The following is an 18,971-nucleotide window of genomic DNA, read 5'->3' as shown; positions in this document are numbered from 1 at the left end:
AGCATTTTTAAATATTTCTGTCAAGTTCCAATAACATGTCAATTAATTTAATACCCATGGTGGCATTGTCATCTTCTTGCACTGTGATCTTTTCTGATGCGTTGAGTTTAAAGGGACTGCTTGGCAATGCTATTGGTCAGCTTTAACTAAACCTTTCACTAATGACCTTTGGCCTGGCTCTGCCCCCTTAGTGTCAGATCTTTAATATTTTTTTGAAGCGAACATGGGTGGCATAAAGACATACTGTATATATTGATGCTCTGTTCAAAATCTCCTAGATGCTTCATTATGTCTGTTGACAAAACCTAGGTGAAAGCAATGATATTGCATAGCGATAAAGCATTACCATATTATTTTAGAACCATAATTGAGTGTTTCAATATGTGGAATCCTGGCTTACATTATACAAACATTAGCACATTGTTATAGTATGTGTATGATCTGGTTGAAGCAGAGGTTTACACATTTTTCTGTAAAAGACTTGTCTTTCAAACACCAGCAACAGGACAGCAAAAATCAGCTGGTATTGATAAAAGCTAGATAGCCTGCCAAATTATATATATATATACACATCCTTGAACGACACTAGTTAGAATACTAGCAATCTTAGAGCAGTGCCAACTGTGCTGTTGTTGCTGTTTGTGTAACGGTAGGCATTGGGTACAGAGCTTTAAGAGACGTGCTTGCAACAGACGCTAGGACCCAGGATTGTAGCCTCCTTGCTGGCTAGCCCAGCTCCCATATCAGAGATTGCCATTTCAAGACTGGTGCAGGACTTTGCTGTCTACATTTACATTTTCTTCACCAAAACAATTAGTGCGGTTTTAAATGTCAGCAGAAATGACTGTAAACAATATGGACAACATGGTGTCCACTACACCTCTGTGACCTTTTCTCTTAATCCCAAAAAACAGACAATCATATAATGCATCTGCTCAATCAATGGTCACATATAAGGACTATAAGCAATAACAAGAATATAAATCCTTAAGATTTAAGAGATATCTACGTGATACTTTAGTTCATGTTCAGATAGGCTAGGTAGATGATTTTAATTTGAGTAGATGTTAGCTAGTAGGACAGTTAGATGGATTATGTGAGAGATTTCTGATCATGGGAAAATGTGATGCTTCAAAACTAAATTATAACAATAAAACTGTTCTCAAATGAGGTTAGATCAATTGACAACAGAACAACAATTTCCCTCCAATTTTTTTCTTCTCAAAAGAGGTGAGCACAAACTTGTCAAAATCAAGAAGGATTCTGTTTGAAATGAGCAAGAGATGGGCAACTTATTTATTGCAGAAAAAATGTGTTTTGTCCACACAATGGAATACAAATATTTAATCATCTGTTTAATCTGTATAATGTAATTGCTACATTCCATCTTTCATTAACATTCTTACGGTCATGTAGTGACAGGCAACCTGTGGGGGTAATTAGAGTCCATCAAACAATTACATCGTACATGTAAATAATCTAATCAAGGATTCACCATACCAGATATTTATAGTATTCGATTTACTCACGTGAGCCAAAACAGTTATGCTTGCCATGACAACTGGCCAACATCCCCAGTAACATTTACTGGACATCTGCTGAATAGAAACAAGGCGCAGATAGCGCTAGATATTTAAGTGACTAAAACTGGAATGAGCATTCAATCTTGATAACAAGTGACAGGATATAATAGAACAGGAGGAATGGAGCCATACTTCTGAGTGAAAATACAACACCAATATGGTGCATAGAAAGGAAAGATAACCCTTTCCCTCATTCTTCATAAAACAATTAGCAAGTACTATGATCAAGTTAATCATCAGTTGATACATTTCTACAGGAAACACTGGACATTTGAACTAAATACATTGATTTTCAAAAACACTTTCACATGGGCATAAAGAAAAACTACAGAAACTTTATAACATAAATTGAAATCTTGGGAAATCTGAAAATCTTTGTTCATTAGCAGACATTTACTGTTTCAAGTTTTTTCAACAAAAAGAAAACAAAAAAAAACTTGGTTCTCAGAGAGTGTCAACCGGAAACATACTTTGATGCATTTGCTCCCCCTATCCCCCCATCCTTTCTCCACCCGGCCGACCTCAAGCAGATGGGTCCCCCCTTATGTGCTGTGGTTCTGCTTAAGGTTCCTTCCTGACTAACAGGGAGTTTTTTCTTGCCATTGTGCTTGCACTAAGGGGGGGGGGGGGTCAGGCTCTGGGCTCTGTAAAGCGTCTAGAGACAATTGTATTGTTATGGCGCTATAGAAATAGAATTGAAATGAATTGAATACATTTGAAACATTCAACATGACAAGTCAAGGATTAACTGGAGAAGGTGAATGGAGGATGCAAATTCAAATGATTTCAAATCCTTCACTTCATTTTTTTTTACAGAGATAAGAAAAGATTCTTTACTCAGTTTGGCAGTTTGTGTTCAAGGACCACCGGCATTAGGCAGTACGGTCTAAGGTTCAGTGTTGTCCTCTTTTGAGTACTCCTCAACCAGCTGCTCATAGGAGTGGCAATGGTCTGAGCCATCGGTGGTGAAGACAGACTCCTCTGACTCGGAGTCCGCCTCCTCTTTTGAGTCTGTGTCCGAGTCCATGTTCTCATCTGTGGTCACAGAAAGCTTTGCCTTGGTGTCATTGGTATCCTCCTCATCCATGTTGTGTAGCTTTTCCTCATCTATAAAAGTAATATTGGCATTCTGAAAGACCCTTGATTTGTATTGTTTAGAGTCCCAGGTGCGTCTGCTGCCGCTGAAGCTGCCCATCCCTCGGTCTCGGGGGTTCTCTCCAGCCTCTTTGTCTAGTTGGTTCTCATACATCCTTTCCTGGTCCCCCTCCAGGTCTCCTTCACTTTGGGCCTCATTCAAGAGCAACCCACTCTCCTGGCCCAATAAGTAGTTTTTGGACTTGGAAAAGGCCACTGTCACCCGGTCACTAAAACTGTAGCGCCGTTTCTGCCTTGGAGAGCGGTCCAGGTTAAGGATGGGGTTGCCACTGGGGATGGGCACATCGCTACAGCTCTTGGTACGGTTAGGATCTTTGCATCTGCTGCTGGCAGCAATGATTGTGCTTGAACCATGGCCCCCATTCGCCTTCTTTGAGCCCAGCTGTTTGATGAGGTCACTGTAGCCCTCTTGTCTCTTGGAAAGGAAGCCGAATATATTGACTTCATTGGAAGAGGGCGGCAGACTTAGAGTTTTGTGGCTCTCCTTAAAGTGACGTGGCTCTTCTAGAGAGAGCTTCCGCCGCTTCCTGCGCTTCTTCAGAGCCTTATGGGCCTCCACCACCATACGCACTTTCCAATTGAAGAAGAGTGAGAGCCAAGCCAAGCCTAAGTAGATCCAGACCTCCACAAAGTAGCGGTACAAGGTTGGGTAGTTTGCATTGGGGTCGATACCTGAAGAAAGGGAACAGAAAATATTACCAAGAATTTAAAGATGGACCAAATTAACACATACAATATTACCAAGAATTTAAAGATGATGTACATGTTTTGACTAAATGAACATGTAAACGGACATGAATATGGACCCGGATCCCCTGGTACAAATAACCTGGCCCTTTACAGTAAGAAATGTTCTGCCCTGCACTTCCTTAAAAAGTAAAATGAAGAAAGACTAACCTGCAACTAGGTCGCCAAAACCAATTGTAGTTAAGGTGACGAAGGAGAAGTATAAGCCCTCGATGTAGGTCCAGCCTTCTTGTGACATGAAGACGAATGGAGGGATGACCAGATGCAACAGAACACCCCACAGAAGAAAGATGGCAGTACAGATGATCTGAGTCTTCCGCTGAAAGGTAAAAGGACAGCTTTAAGAATTAAAAAAAAAAGTACAAACTGTCAAACTTGTAATGAATATGTAAATACATACAATGTAAATCAAAAAATGTCCTTACCAGTGAGACCCCTCTCTTGGTGAGGTAGTGGCCCAAGTGTTTTGCCCGACCACCAAAAAACTTGCCCAATTCACTGATCCATGTGAAACACAGCGGCACTCCAAAGAGCCCATAGAAGATACAGAAGACCCGGCCAGCAGGGGTCTTAGGAGCGATGTTGCCATAACCTGGGACAGAAATCAACACAAATGTGGTGCCATCAGTACATCATGAACAACTTATTTTCAGCCAAGAAATATTTAAAACACGTCTCCACATTTGAAACACTGTATGACCATTTGACTGTTGTTAGCGGTCATCTCTAATGACTACGAGTCCAAAGACAAACCCCGGTCTTACTCTTTGTGCAATGCTATGTTATCAAAAAATATGTGCTGTACATTTTGACTCAGACACTGACAAGAGCTTAAAGAAATGCACATGTGAGGGTGTTTGGCCGGTTGAGGTCAAGTTAATAAGGATATTAATGCATTATTACAAAACATCTGTCAGGGTTTAAAAATAAATAACTAAAACGTGTTCCTGTCCCATCCTCATTCTGGTGCAACATACCAATGGTTGTGATAACTGTAGCAGCAAAGATGACAGCATTGGGCCAGTTCCAGTTATTAAAGGTTTTGTCTCCAGTTATTGTGACACCTTGTCCTGAAGCATCAGACACCACCTAGTAGAAAGATGTCAGCAGCACATGAAACAAGGTCATTACCACGTGGAGAGACTGATATTCACACAGACACTTTCAAAGAGACATAACCAATAGATTGTTCAGTCTGTCTACAAACACTCCCATGTCCTTCCTGTGATGGCCCCCATGGTCAACAGTTCAATAAGGACATCGGTGGACTTCTGAGCCCATTGGCATAGAGGTTCACCGAAATTTAGAAGAATTCTAAAACTGTGCAATCCGAGACATAATGGACATTTAAGAATGTGCGTGCATTAACTTTTCCCCTCAGTTAGAAAACACTCGGAAAAAGACTTCCAAAGTCTGGCCAGAGGGCCAAAGGGCATCTTATCAGAGGACATCTCTTATCCTCACACACAAAGAGACATCCATTGTTTGTATTCACAGCAACCCCCATTCAATGACTGCTATGAGATACGTTATGGCCTGACCACATTAACCATCATATTGTGCATTCCTTTAACACCTGCTTACTTGCGCCAACCTTCCCCATTGTCATAGAGAACCTAAGGATGTTTGCCATTTTCAAGTTATGTGCAAATGTATATAAAATGTAGTATTATGCTGGGTTTTTATGTTATATGTATTATGGTATATTGTTCTCAGTAAAGAAAGTTGCAAAGTCATCAGCAGAGAGGGAGGTGACTGATGGAGGAGGTGGAGAGGGAGGTGGAGAGGGAGGTGACTGATGGCGGAGGTGGAGAGGGAGGTGACTGATGGAGGAGGTGGAGAGGGAGGTGACTGATGGAGGAGGTGGAGAGGGAGGTGACTGATGGAGGAGGTGGAGAGGGAGGTGACTGATGGCAGAGGTGGAGAGGGAGGTGACTGATGGAGGAGGTGGAGAGGGAGGTGACTGATGGCGGAGGTGGAGAGGGAGGTGACTGATGGCGGAGGTGGAGAGGGAGGTGGAGAGGGAGGTGACTGATGGAGGAGTGGAGAGGGAGGTGGAGAGGGAGGTGGAGAGGGAGGTGACTGATGGAGGAGGAGAGAGGGAGGTGGAGAGAGGGAGGTGACTGATGGAGGAGGTGGAGAGGGAGGTGACTGATGGAGGAGGTGGAGAGGGAGGTGACTGATGGAGGAGGTGGAGAGGGAGGTGACTGATGGAGGAGGTGGAGAGGGAGGTGACTGATGGCGGAGGTGGAGAGGGAGGTGACTGATGGCGGAGGTGGAGAGGGAGGTGACTGATGGAGGAGGTGGAGAGGGAGGTGACTGATGGCGGAGGTGGAGAGGGAGGTGACTGATGGCGGAGGTGGAGAGGGAGGTGACTGATGGCGGAGGTGGAGAGGGAGGTGGAGAGGGAGGTGACTGATGGAGGAGTGGAGAGGGAGGTGGAGAGGGAGGTGGAGAGGGAGGTGACTGATGGAGGAGGAGAGAGGGAGGTGGAGAGAGGGAGGTGACTGATGGAGGAGGTGGAGAGGGAGGTGACTGATGGCGGAGGTGGAGAGGGAGGTGGAGAGGGAGGTGACTGATGGAGGAGTGGAGAGGGAGGTGGAGAGGGAGGTGACTGATGGAGGAGGAGAGAGGGAGGTGGAGAGGGAGGTGACTGATGGAGGAGGAGAGAGGGAGGTGACTGATGGAGGAGGAGAGAGGGAGGTGGAGAGGGAGGTGACTGATGAGGGAGGTGGAGAGGGAGGTGACTGATGGAGGAGGTGGAGAGGGAGGTGACTGATGGAGGAGGTGGAGAGGGAGGTGACTGATGGCGGAGGTGGAGAGGGAGGTGACTGATGGAGGAGGTGGAGAGGGAGGTGACTGATGGCGGAGGTGGAGAGGGAGGTGACTGATGGCGGAGGTGGAGAGGGAGGTGACTGATGGCGGAGGTGGAGAGGGAGGTGGAGAGGGAGGTGACTGATGGAGGAGTGGAGAGGGAGGTGGAGAGGGAGGTGGAGAGGGAGGTGACTGATGGAGGAGGAGAGAGGGAGGTGGAGAGAGGGAGGTGACTGATGGAGGAGGTGGAGAGGGAGGTGACTGATGGCGGAGATGGAGAGGGAGGTGGAGAGGGAGGTGACTGATGGAGGAGTGGAGAGGGAGGTGGAGAGGGAGGTGACTGATGGAGGAGGAGAGAGGGAGGTGGAGAGGGAGGTGACTGATGGAGGAGGAGAGAGGGAGGTGACTGATGGAGGAGGAGAGAGGGAGGTGGAGAGAGGGAGGTGACTGATGGAGGAGGTGACTGATGGAGGAGGTGGAGATACTCAAGATGACTACAGTCAGACTGATCGTTATCAGGATCACTGGCATCTAGATTCAATTCAATTATAATAATTCAATTATATTAATCCGACTTCTGTGCTATTCAGCTGCAGCCATTTTAAGTACACTAGGTTTCTGTCTCTTCTTTCACTCTTGGCTCATTTCCCCGTCTCTCCCCCCCATCTCATTTCCACGTCTCCCCCCCATCTCATCTCTTTATCTCATTCAGGTTGGGCTTTCTTCTCTTTACATTTGCTGCATTGATGCAAACTGCAAACTTTGAACGCATGTCAAATAAACAGCGTTCAACTATTACCTTCCATAATACATAAACACTGACAAACTTGACAACCCCTGTGATGTGCTCTTGAGTTTGGTGTTGCTGTGAAGAATTGTGTGCAGTATCAGTGTTGTAGCAGTGATATCATAATACATAGTTTGAGATAAGATGTTTGTATGATTACTTGCATGTGATGTTGAGAGATCTGGCTGTCGTGGGAGGTCCCTAACTGCTAGCACAAGGAACCCATTTCTGAGAGTCAGACGAAATCTTCGGAAAAAAATCCATGCGGTCTGACTCTTTCAAAAACGGTTTCTTAACATCTTAAAAACGTCAGGTATATGTTATTGCTATAGTTGCAGAAAGATTTCGATTTTTCACACAATGGTTCAATCTACATAACATGGAATTAAATTAAAAAAAAAAAGAGTAATCGCACCAATATAAACAGAATTACTAACCCAAGTAAACAAATGCAGCCTAGAGTGATGAAGCCTAAACACTCCCACCCAACCCAAACGCTCTAAAACACTGCAGGACTGCTAACTCACACCATCTACGTTCTCAGCACATCCTCTACCAGTAATCACATTGGTACAGGAGAAAAAAAAGAGAGAAAAAGGTCCAATAAAGCCAGACCTTTTACTTTACTTGAGAATAAACATTAGCTTTTCTATGTGGAAAATATGCCGAAGCCTAGGATGACAGAAAAACACCTACTGCTCAACCTTCCAAGGCGGATTTACTCCAACACATATACATATGCATTAACATACACATATACATTAACATACACATATACATTAACATTAGGTAAGCCGGAGTCAGAAGCCTCTGCATGTTAATTCAAATGTCTTCACAATACAGCTCATTTAAACTTGAACTTCAACACAGTTCTCATTCTACTAGCAGTCACCACCAAACAGACAAATTATAATCTAGAACCCATATTTCCTCATGACAATCAGTCAAACTTAATACTTTTCAATTACATTTTTATGTATTTCCTGTTGTGGTCACTAAACACAGAATCACTGCAAGGCAAAACAACTACCAGGAAAGGCACCCCAGCTGCCGATGCAACACACCACTAAAGTAAGCAGTCAACAACAATAACAGCTTTCCACATCACAAAGCTGCACTTAGGGAATCCAGGGGGACATGTGCTGTGGAACAACCATCCACCACACACACCACGCCAGTAGAAAATACAGACTAGGAGTCTTGTAGAAGAGAATGAATTGGACATGTACTAGAAGAAAGGAAGAATGAAATACTGGCTTCCTACTCTCGATCATTTCCCATCATATGTTGTTTTCAGCTAAGAAGGTCACTTTAAATATTTTTACATACTGTGCACTGTACAACCTTTTGCATATACAGTACCACTCAAAAGTTCGGACACACCTTCTCATTCATTCACTTTTTCTTTAGTATTTTCTACATTGTAGATTAATACTGAAGACATCAAAACTATGAAAAGGACATATATGGAATTATGTAGTAAACAAAAAGGTGTTGAACAAACCAGAATTTGTCTTATATTTTAGATTCTTCAAAGTCGCCACCTTTTGCTTTGATGATAGATTTTCACACTCTTGGCATTCTCTAGATCAGATTCATGAAGTTGTCACCTGGAATGGTTTTCAATTAACAGGTGTGCCTTAATTTATGAGATTTCTTGCTTTCCTAATGTGTTTGGAACCATAAGTGGCGTTGTGCAGAGGTAGGGGGGGTATAAAGTGAATAGCCCTAATACTACTCCTACAACTACTGTAAATCCATATTATGGCAAGAACCACTCAACTAAGTAAAGAGAAAAAAGACAGCTCATCATTACTTTAAGACATGAAGGTCGGTCAGTCAATCCGGAAAATTAAGAAAACCATCAAATGCTATGATGAAACTGGCTGTCATGAGGACCGCCCCAGGAAAGGAAGACCAAGAGTTCCCTCTGCTGCAGAGAAGTTCATTAGTTACCAGCCTCAGAAGCTGCCAATTAACTGCACCTCAGATTAGAGCCCACATAAATGCTTTGCAGAGTTCAAGTAGCAGACATCTCAACATCAACTGTTCAGAGGAAACTGCGTGAATCCGGCCTTCGTGGTCGAATTCCTGCAAAGCCACTACTGAGGATGAACAAGAGAATTGCATGGGCCAAGAAACACAAGGAATTATTATATTAGACCAGTGGAAATCTGTACTCTGGTCTGATGAGCCCAAATTTAGATTTTTTGTTCCAACCACCCTGTCTTTGTGAGACGCCGAGAAGGTGAGCGGATGGTTTCTGCATGTGTGGTCCCACTGTAAAGCATGGAGGAGGTGTGATCGGAGTGGGGGTGCTTTGTTGGTGCCATGTTGGGGATTTATTGAAGAATTCAAGGCACACTTAACCAGCATGGCTACCACAGCATTCTACAGCGACATGCCATCCCATCTGGTTTGTGCTTAGTGGAACCATTTCATTTGTTTTAACAGGACAATGACCCCAAACACACCTCCAGGCTATGTAATGGCTATTTGAACTAGAAGGAGCGTGAAGGAGTGTTGCGTCAGATGACCTAGCCTCCACAATCACCTGACCTAAACCCAATTGAGATGGTTTGGGATTAGTTGGACCGCAGAGTGAAGGAAAAGCAGCCAGCAAGTGCTCAGCATCTCGGGGAACAACTTCAAGACTGTTGGAAGACCATTCCAGGTGACTACCTCATGAATCTGATTAAGAGAATGCCAAGAGTGTGCAAAGCCATCATCAAATCAGAAGGTGGCAACTTTGAAGAATCTAAAATATAAAACATTCTGGTTTGTTTAACACTTTTTTGTTTACTAGACCATTCAATATGTGTTCTTTCATAGTGTTTATGTCTTAAATATCAATCTACAATGTAGAAAATACTAAAACTAAAGAAAAACCTGTACTGGTACTGTAAGTATTCTGGATCAAATGTAATGATCCTGGTGATATGATGTCATGCATATACTAGTGTCTTCTTTCTTTGTTTCCTTCCTAGTCCTATCCATCTTTAATGTTCAAGGTAATCTCAGAGGAGACCGGCTACACTTCACAAGTCAACGATCAGATCATTTTTTACACACCTACATTTCATTAACACATTTCAGTGACAATTATCCATTAGCCTCAGAGATAACCAATAAGGAAATATAAATCACACAATTTAAAAAGCCATTCTGCGGTCACAGCCTGAAGTGAAAGTGTGGACTGGTGGTAACTGAGAAAAAGCTGAGTATGGCAAAAGCGAACAATGACAAACTCCAACCGTTATCAGGACATCTCAATTGGCAGCAAAGCGCAGCACACTGCGGGTAGTTTTCCATTCCTCTTGAAGGCCTGAGTACACATGGTGCTGAGGGACTTTAAGAGGCCAATAGACCAAGTTAAAGTCAACTGATATGAGTTACAACACAATAACTAGTACAACAGCAACACACAGAGTTCAACAGAATTCTAGAGGACATCACATCAGTAGTGACTTAATATATTTCACATAATCCTATTTATACTACAACAAAAAGCTTAGGTTAGGGACAATCAGTCATTTTACATGATATACTTGGTATCATTCTCTTCAATACATAGTTGCCCCATATTGTGCACAAGTAGTCAGATGGGAGAGCAATGTCTCACTGCAGTAGATAGCACAGATCACTCTGGCTCTTTAAAGCCAAGCAACTCCTTGTCGAGTCAGCGAAGCAAAAAGCTGACAATAGTGCTTGTGCTTTGCATGCGATTACATCTCTTGTGTCTGGCATAATGAACTTGTCCAACGTTTAGCACACCTGCCACTCAACAGGCAACTACCGGTCATGACCCCTGTGGGCTGGAACCATGGAGGTCTGTCTGTGTGTCACATGTTAATGTATCAGTAACACAATTCTAATTCAAAACAACCTAAATGAATCCTTTGTATTCAGTTTTATTCAGCTAATAATCACAGCGTAAACAGCAAAGCTATAACCTAAAAATAAATCTGAATTGCGTATGAAACTATCCACAGTAGCATGACAATGTTCCAAGAGTGTGGAATAGACCTCTGCGATTCAAGACACATTTGGAAGACAAAGAGCACTCAGGTTAATCACTGACAGGGTCTCCTCAGCCGTCTCACTTGGCATGATCATCACGGCACGGAGAAAGGTATGACCCTCAACCACCAACTACCTTGTCGTATATGCAATGATAATCTGTAACTAAATCAACTACCTTGTCGTATATGCAATGGTAATCTGTAACTAAATCAACTACCTTGTCGTATATGCAATGGTAATCTGTAACTAAATCAACTACCTTGTCGTATTTGCAATGGTAATCTGTAACTAAATCCAAATATAAAGAATACAAGCTGACCTCCAGTGTATTGGGAGGTACACACCCCAAACTGCCACTCCGTGACTCAGACTCAGTGATGTACTGGTTCATCACAGACGCAGGCTCATCTGAACACAAATACGTAAGACCATCTCCCTATCAACATATGAAGAGTTGGTCAAATTTATGACCAAAATTGGAACTCTGTGAGAGTTTAGAATAATCTTGCTTCAACTTGAAACCATAAAACAATGACTTTTTACGATGTACAACATGACCTATGGCCATCTGATAAGACAGTTCTTTTCTTTCCATGTATGGTCAGCACTTTTCGTAAAAGTTAAGCTTCATGAAGTCAACAAACAATACAGGAACTCCCTTCACTGTTCCCCAAAAGACTTGGGGCTATTGGCTGCCTAATGAAGATGATACAAGTCCAGCTTTCAAGAAAATCGTCTGAACCCTCTGATGTACAACATATGACTGTGTACAAAACAAATTCACTTCCACAAAGTTCAAAGTATTATACAACTACAAGGATCCAACTCAATGAACTAAAGTTGTTAAAACATTAAATGTGCAGATGGCATACTGATATGAGGTTCACAGTCAGTCATTTTATTTGTATTAAGCCAGTGCCGTTCATATGACCAGGGAGGCCCCCCCAGAAGAAATGTCATATTACCAAGAGGTTTTGCACCTATAGCAGGACAGCAGGAGGAGTTTACATTTGACTAACATAAAGATTTGTAGGTCTCTATTTACAAGCACAAAATCCCATGTGGAGGCTATTAAATGTGTCATATCTTGAAAGCACAGGTTGCATTTAATAAAAAACATGCTGCCGTTTGCTTACTTGAAGCTCATCCATGTCAGTAGACAGGAATCCTCTCAATGTGTTCACTCATAATTCATTCAATGAAATAAAAAATAAATAAAAAAAATATTGTCCATACTAAAAAGGTGTTTTATTCTTATGTATTTCAATATAATGGAAGATTTGGGTGGAAAATACGAGGAAATTCAGATTCAAGTTTAAGTATTTGGCAGGCACAAAATTATTCAAATGATTCAAAATAATGCATATGATGATGCCACCATCGACATGTTTCTCTGTTCCTACTCCCCTTACCCCTGTAATAGTAACCCTATCAGCACAGTGTATATCCACTAAACTGGTCTTGTCTGTATCATGTATTTACCACTGGATGTCTGTATATGTATTATGTACATCTACCAAATGCAGGCTATGTACAACACCTGTTGTTTCCCTTCCCCTTCTACCACACAACCCTCCCCCCTTCCCCCCTTCCTATCTCCACCCGGCCGACCTCAAGCAGATGGGTTCCCCCTTATGTGCTGTGGTTCTGCTTAAGGTTCCTTCCTGACTAACAGGGAGTTTTTTCTTGCCCGTGTTGCCATTGTGCTTGCACTAAGGGGGTTTCAGGCTCTGGGCTCTGTAAAGCGCCTAGAGACAATTGTATTGTTATGGCGCTATATAAATAAAATTGAATTGAATTGAATTGAATGATGAAATTATAAACAAATAAGTTATTACAACAACAACAACAACGACCAACCAAGCAAATTATTGTATTAGCAGGGACTATTAGTACAACTGCTATTTTAAAAGATGAGTATATTACTTCTTGAATGTACCAAGGCAGTCAGTGGAAGAGACAGCATTCCACCACTGAGGAACCACCAATGAAAAGTGTCTTGAATGCAGGATCTTGCTGCCGAGAAAATACAAAAGACAACCATTCATTGAAGAAGCAAAGTGGTTGAGAGGGGAAATAAAGCTGAAATATAGAATTGAAATAGGCTGGTACAGTGATACAGTGGCTGTCCTATAGTCGAGAGCAAGAGACTTAAGTGTATTTCTAGCAGCTACAGGGAGCCAGCAAAGGGCAACTTGCAGAGCAGTCAGATGTGTCCAAGATCAAATGATTCTTCACATTCTCGATCTGCAACGGTCTCATATGCACCCTTACGCATGCAGGCATATAGTATAGAATAGTATTGGAATAGACTAGTCCAAAAAACAACCCCCAACTGCACAAGGAGTTGTGTAGCATATTGTGAGGAAGGGTCTGATCCTCCAAAGATTATAGAAGGTGAACTGACAACACCTTGAGACAGAAGCCACATGCTCAGAGAATTTAAAGTTGGTCATCGATCATAACACCCAAGGATAGCCGAACACCAGGAGATTGAGCTGAAGGTGATGTTTCAGTCTAGACGCGGGACCATCACTGAGGCATCTGGGGAGAAAGACAAGTACAGCGGAGTGGCAGTGCTTCAGTGGAAGTGAAGGGATAGTCAACTGCTGACAGGCAGTACTACAATCCTACAGAGAAAGCAGGATAAGATGCTGAGGACTGACCATAAATGATTGAGGTCACCCTGTCTTTAAACACGAGGACACCTTCTTACTTGGCTACATGACCGATAACATGAAAGCACATACTTAAAAGATAAAGAATATATAGTTAAGGAAGAGACTTATCTGAGGGGCTGCTCTGCCCTTGCTCGGTGGACTTGTACAGGTAGACACAAGGAAGGCTTCACGCAAGGGATGATGCTTCAGCACAATAAGGCCTTTAAATAAAGTCTAGCTGAGCACTGCTGAAAACCCAACCCATCGCAAAATCCCTACAAAAAGTCGCCCCTGATGTTCAATTTTCACCCACAGTGATAACATATTTAGCAAACGAGCTAGCTGGGTTAGCTGAGAGCTAATTTTTCAAAGGGGAGTTTTTCAAAGAGTGCGATTTTATCTGAGAGAAAAGCTAAAACAACATTTTTACGAGATTTACGAGACAGCATTGCAAAGGAGGATATTGTAGTGGGGGGGGGGGGGGGGGAGCACAACCTCAAGGGGTCCCATGTCAATGCCAATGTCAATACATCAAACACCTGCTGAGATGATCTCACTTCCTGCTTAGCGGCTTCTGGCAGACTCCACCCAAACAAGGTTTGTGACCACTGAAATCTAAAGGTTCTTGATGAATCCAATAGGACTGCTACATGATAGGAGATCCCAAGGACGGGACATGACAACCCAAGACACCTTGCAGCTGAAATATAGGCTTTCATTAATCCACAGGCATGCTGAGATCTTCATCTGACAATTACAGCTGCAATAAAGCTGTAAATCCATCTCTCTGGTTACACACCCTCGAGAAGAAATGATAAACAGCAATAAAAAATAAATAAAAATAAATCAGGATGTAAAATATGTGTGAGGCATCGCACTTTGAGCTGTTTTGTTTTCTATGAATGGTGCTATACAAATAAAGTTGATTATTATTATTATTATTATTATTATTAGCACAGACCAGTGAATTTAAGGACCAAAAAACGATGGAATAATAAGTACAAAACTTCAGTAGAACATTGTGTCAAGGGTATGGCTGGAAGCACTCACTTGCAAGTCTCATGTCATTAAAGTCTGACAGTAACTGTCGTCATTTTGTGTGCGGCAGTTTAGCATTTTTGCAAATTCCGATTTTGAAAAGAAAATACCAGATATTGAATAGGGGTTTGGAATAAATCGACACCCAACATAACACCAATGGTACTTGGGAATACGGTATATTGATCGGCATAGCGCGTGTTATCAGCCACTTCGGCTTTGTCAGAAGTGAATTGTTTTTTTTTTAAACGTAAGGTCCCACCCAAATAGGGTATTTAAGCTATACCTGTGGGGTAAAAATCAACTCTGTAGACCTCATTTAAGCTTGTGAAATGGTGTTGTACTTTGCGTGTACCTTATAGTGTGGAACACTTAGCAGCACAATGAATATTTCATTCAGTCTGAAAGTTCATTCAGTCTCCGAGATGAAGTTTGAGGTTATTTTAAACTATAATTTCAAACGCTAACACGGCGAGTATGACGTAGTGTAACTACAGATGCCCACAGAGACCAGGCCTGATGACCCTGGTTGTTTTGACATATGCCAATATGAAAGGCACGATTTGAGAGATTGATGAGAGGATGAAAGCTCTGTGGTGCAGACCTGCATATATGTGCTCAGCATGGGCGGGTTCTGGCATACGCCAATGTGGTTATAGTAATAATTCTAAGGAAAAGGACATTTTCCTGTTTTGAGGACAATTTTTATTGACTGTGACAGACGAAAATCAAAAGTCCATATGAATGCGTTTGTGAGGCTTGGACAGAAGGTGACCATCCGTAATCTCTGTACAATACAGTTCTCAGGGCAGCCATAGACTCCCATGGCAGAAGAAGAACATAAAGATGAATAATAATAAAAAGGTAGAAACACTAGGTGCCAGCACCGCTGGCTCACTAATAACAATAAATATAGATGGGGGCCAACAACCCCGCAGGGCATAGCTGCCATGGAAACTTCATGTTATCATGTGACGGGCATATCTTGCACTCATAGCAACTTACATATTAGTTGACCAAAGATATGAGCTGACTCGTTTGGCAGCTTTGCCCCCAAATTCAATAGGTTGTAATAGGTAAATGGCTTTAAAAATAAAAATCAGTCTGATAACCTTGTTAAAGTTGACGTTACTCATTGAAGCACGTTCTCAGTAAGGCCTACGGTATAGTGGTACATTTTAAATTCAAATTTCAAAACATGGAACCACTGCCCAGTAGTTGTTGGCTGATGGGCTCCACAGTATGGTGAAAAAGATTTTGCCTTTTTAGAGCATGTTAAAAAACATCAATACAAAATGGCATATAAAATACCAATTGCCTTATGAACCTGTGACCCAGGATCTTCCCCCACTGTGTGAATGTGATGGGAAATACCAGGTCTCAAGTCTGTGCCACTACCTACACACTGGAGTTTGAACTCTGTGCCCCTCAGTGTTATTTTCCCTTGAAGACTGGTGTGAAAGTTGTTGCAGTACAGTTGCAATAGTTTGTGAATGTTGTAGGTTAAGGAGACCAAGGGGGCTAACTTTAAGACACCTCTGGGGAGAGGCATGCTCAGACTTGACCCTCAGCGACTGAATTTCAAATATTCACTGATTCCCACAACATGGATTTAGCCGCAACCCATATTTTGCATTCCCTGCTAAATGTGGCTACAGGTAAATTCATAGCGAGACCAATCTTTACAGAAAAAAGAATTAGAATCTTTATTCAATGGGATAAAAAAAATATACCATATGAACACTGCCCTCCTGAAACAAGTTTATGGAGTCATTTCAAGCAAGAAAAACAGACAGTCATGTCAGAACTATGAATCATGAAAAGCACTGCAGAGTACTGAAGGAGAGCAATGCACATTTTTAGAGAAAGATGATGTTTTATACATTTTACCATTATGTAATGCGCACAAGCTTCAAAAGTAAATCAGTCAAACCATCATCGTAAGCCTTTGCAAGTTAGTGATCTCCAACTGACCCTACGGGTCATAAGCGTGTCACATATCGCTACAGTGCAGAACAAACAAGAGAAGTTGTTGTGAACTGGTGACTGACCCAAAACACAGCCACGGGAGCAATAAACACTTGGAGTAGAGCACAACTAACATTGAAGTCCCTTTGGGCCCTATAGCAAAGGATTGTGCAGAAAATACACTTCACAAATCTAAACATGATCCCACTGTAGGTGAATGGACTACTCTAGTTTAGTTTAATAAACAATGTGCTTCCAAGTGCTGTTAGTCTTCTAAGCTCAACCATGAGGAACACCACTGGCTCAGCTACTCATTAAACAGCAATGGTATGGTGCAAAGAGGTGTGAGAAGCTGTGGATAAAGGGCCAACACCACATCTAAAGAATACATGTTAGCCCGCATTTTACTTTCCTCACAGCTAACCATCAAGACGATATTTTTAAATGTAGAACCATTGTATCAAGGGCACATGTAATTAAGCAAACTTTTAAATTGATTATGAAGTCCAGTTAAGGTGAGGAAGCTGATTTAGCTGAACATATATATTCATTGTTGCAAAGTGGGTATAGAACAGGTTCTAGGAAGACAGGCATGCAATCACAGTTTAAAACTTTCACACACATTTTCATCATTAGCGCTGTCCAAAAATATGGTAGCCACAAAGCAGGCCCAAATCATTTATTTCCAGCAAGGACTACTGGAATGTTCAAGTTTTAAAGATTAACCATCGTCTTGGGATTGAAAACGTGTTTATCAGTAGCCTACAGACCTCTCGTTCTGAATGGGTTATCCTAACAGTAACACAAATTCCTTTCATTGTTTCACACATTTTCTTCCACAAAGTCCTTCCAAATTAAATGTGACTAAACAAGCGCTAAAATCAAGTAGGTATATTAGCCCAGTTCTCTGGATGTTCTCAATGACAAGTTTTAATGACTTGTTCGAATGTTAGAATGACTAGATTTCACCACATAGTCCCCTCCTTACGGCAACAAATAAACTGAGGTAACAGCACCCTTTACTCAATGCTCTCACTGATTTGAGTCACGCCAGACTAATAAAAGCATTATTTGCCATACCTCAAGAATCTTGTCCAAGTCATCTTTTGTAAGACAGGGGTAGTCTTTCAGAATTTTCTCCCTTTGAGCACCGTACTGTTTCACGGCAAGTTTCCAATTCGGCTCCTCGAGGACTTGAAATATTGCTGCCCCAATAGACAGATAAAAAATAATAGCAGAGGTCAATAGCGGACCTTTGTCCACCATAATTAGGTGCCCGTTTCAAATCCAGCAGCCCTTTCACTTTTTAATAGCTACACCATGTACATAGTCCAACATGAAAATATGCTGATGTGTGCGCGGTAAACAATTTCGTTTAGTCTGTCGAAGAATAAGAAAAATGCCTTGCCTAACATGAACACACGTAAGAGAAGCTTACTTTGCAAAAAAAAAAAGCCAATATATTGGGGAGGGGGGGGGGAGCTTCGCTTCAAGTAAGCTAAATTAAGTTCCACAATTTGAAGTTCCACAGGAGCATTCCACGTGCGCAAAAGATTCAACAGCAGCTGGTTTCAGCGAGTGGTAAATGTACTCCTAGTGGGGGGCGGGAGCTGATCCGCCCATTCAACCGCCTTAAGTAGATGAGCCGGGAGATACTTCTCTCTCCGTGAAGAAGCCTTTACAAAAGAACTGGCTACTTTCTATTTGAAACAAAACAGTCAAGTAGGTTGCTACTCACATCAGAGCACGCAAAGGCTACATTTGGCCCGAATAATTTAGGTTTTTTGTCCTTTCGGTAAAACCAAACATATTTTTCAGTAAAACCTAAGATAATTGTAAAGAATGACTTACGCCAACAGAATAGTCAAAACAAAAGCTCAACTTAACTAAAAACATTGTTAGCACCTTTTCACGAAAAAGTTGTTGCACGATTTTAGAATGTCTTCGTTCAAGATGCCTATTTCACTTAAGAATCATAAAAATAGACTACATGTTGAAAAAGTCAGGTGGTTCTCGAGCGAAATGTAGGCCTATTGTTGATATGCACAATGAGGTTTAATTTTTTCATATTCAGCAGCAGTCTTGCGCAAGAGTGTCTCTGTACTGCATTCATACCGTCTCGGATATTTTGCAGGATTTTTAATGACACTATTTGCAGTGAAAGAAATTCAGATCAATTCAATCCACGATTTATTT

At 42.0% G+C, this 18,971-nt stretch overlaps 1 protein-coding gene across 1 annotated transcript; it reads right to left on the bottom strand.

The window, feature by feature from the left end:
• Nucleotides 1–1,266: 1,266 nt before the first annotated feature.
• Nucleotides 1,267–18,712, bottom strand: kcnk5a (potassium channel, subfamily K, member 5a). The gene is made up of 5 exons (XM_012814279.3): nucleotides 17,856–18,712; nucleotides 4,463–4,574; nucleotides 3,911–4,077; nucleotides 3,636–3,804; nucleotides 1,267–3,410 (listed from the first exon to the last, which is right to left on the bottom strand). Exons 1-5 carry the CDS (start codon nucleotides 18,039–18,041, stop codon nucleotides 2,470–2,472), a joined length of 1,575 nt encoding a protein of 524 aa, XP_012669733.1. The 5' UTR covers nucleotides 18,042–18,712; the 3' UTR covers nucleotides 1,267–2,469.
• Between the last annotated feature and the right edge of the window lie 259 nt (nucleotides 18,713–18,971).

Source organism: Clupea harengus, chromosome 14, assembly GCF_900700415.2.
Source record: "Clupea harengus chromosome 14, Ch_v2.0.2, whole genome shotgun sequence".
NCBI classification, from domain to species: Eukaryota; Metazoa; Chordata; class Actinopteri; order Clupeiformes; family Clupeidae; genus Clupea; species Clupea harengus.
This window is presented reverse-complemented; position numbering and strand designations above follow the sequence as displayed.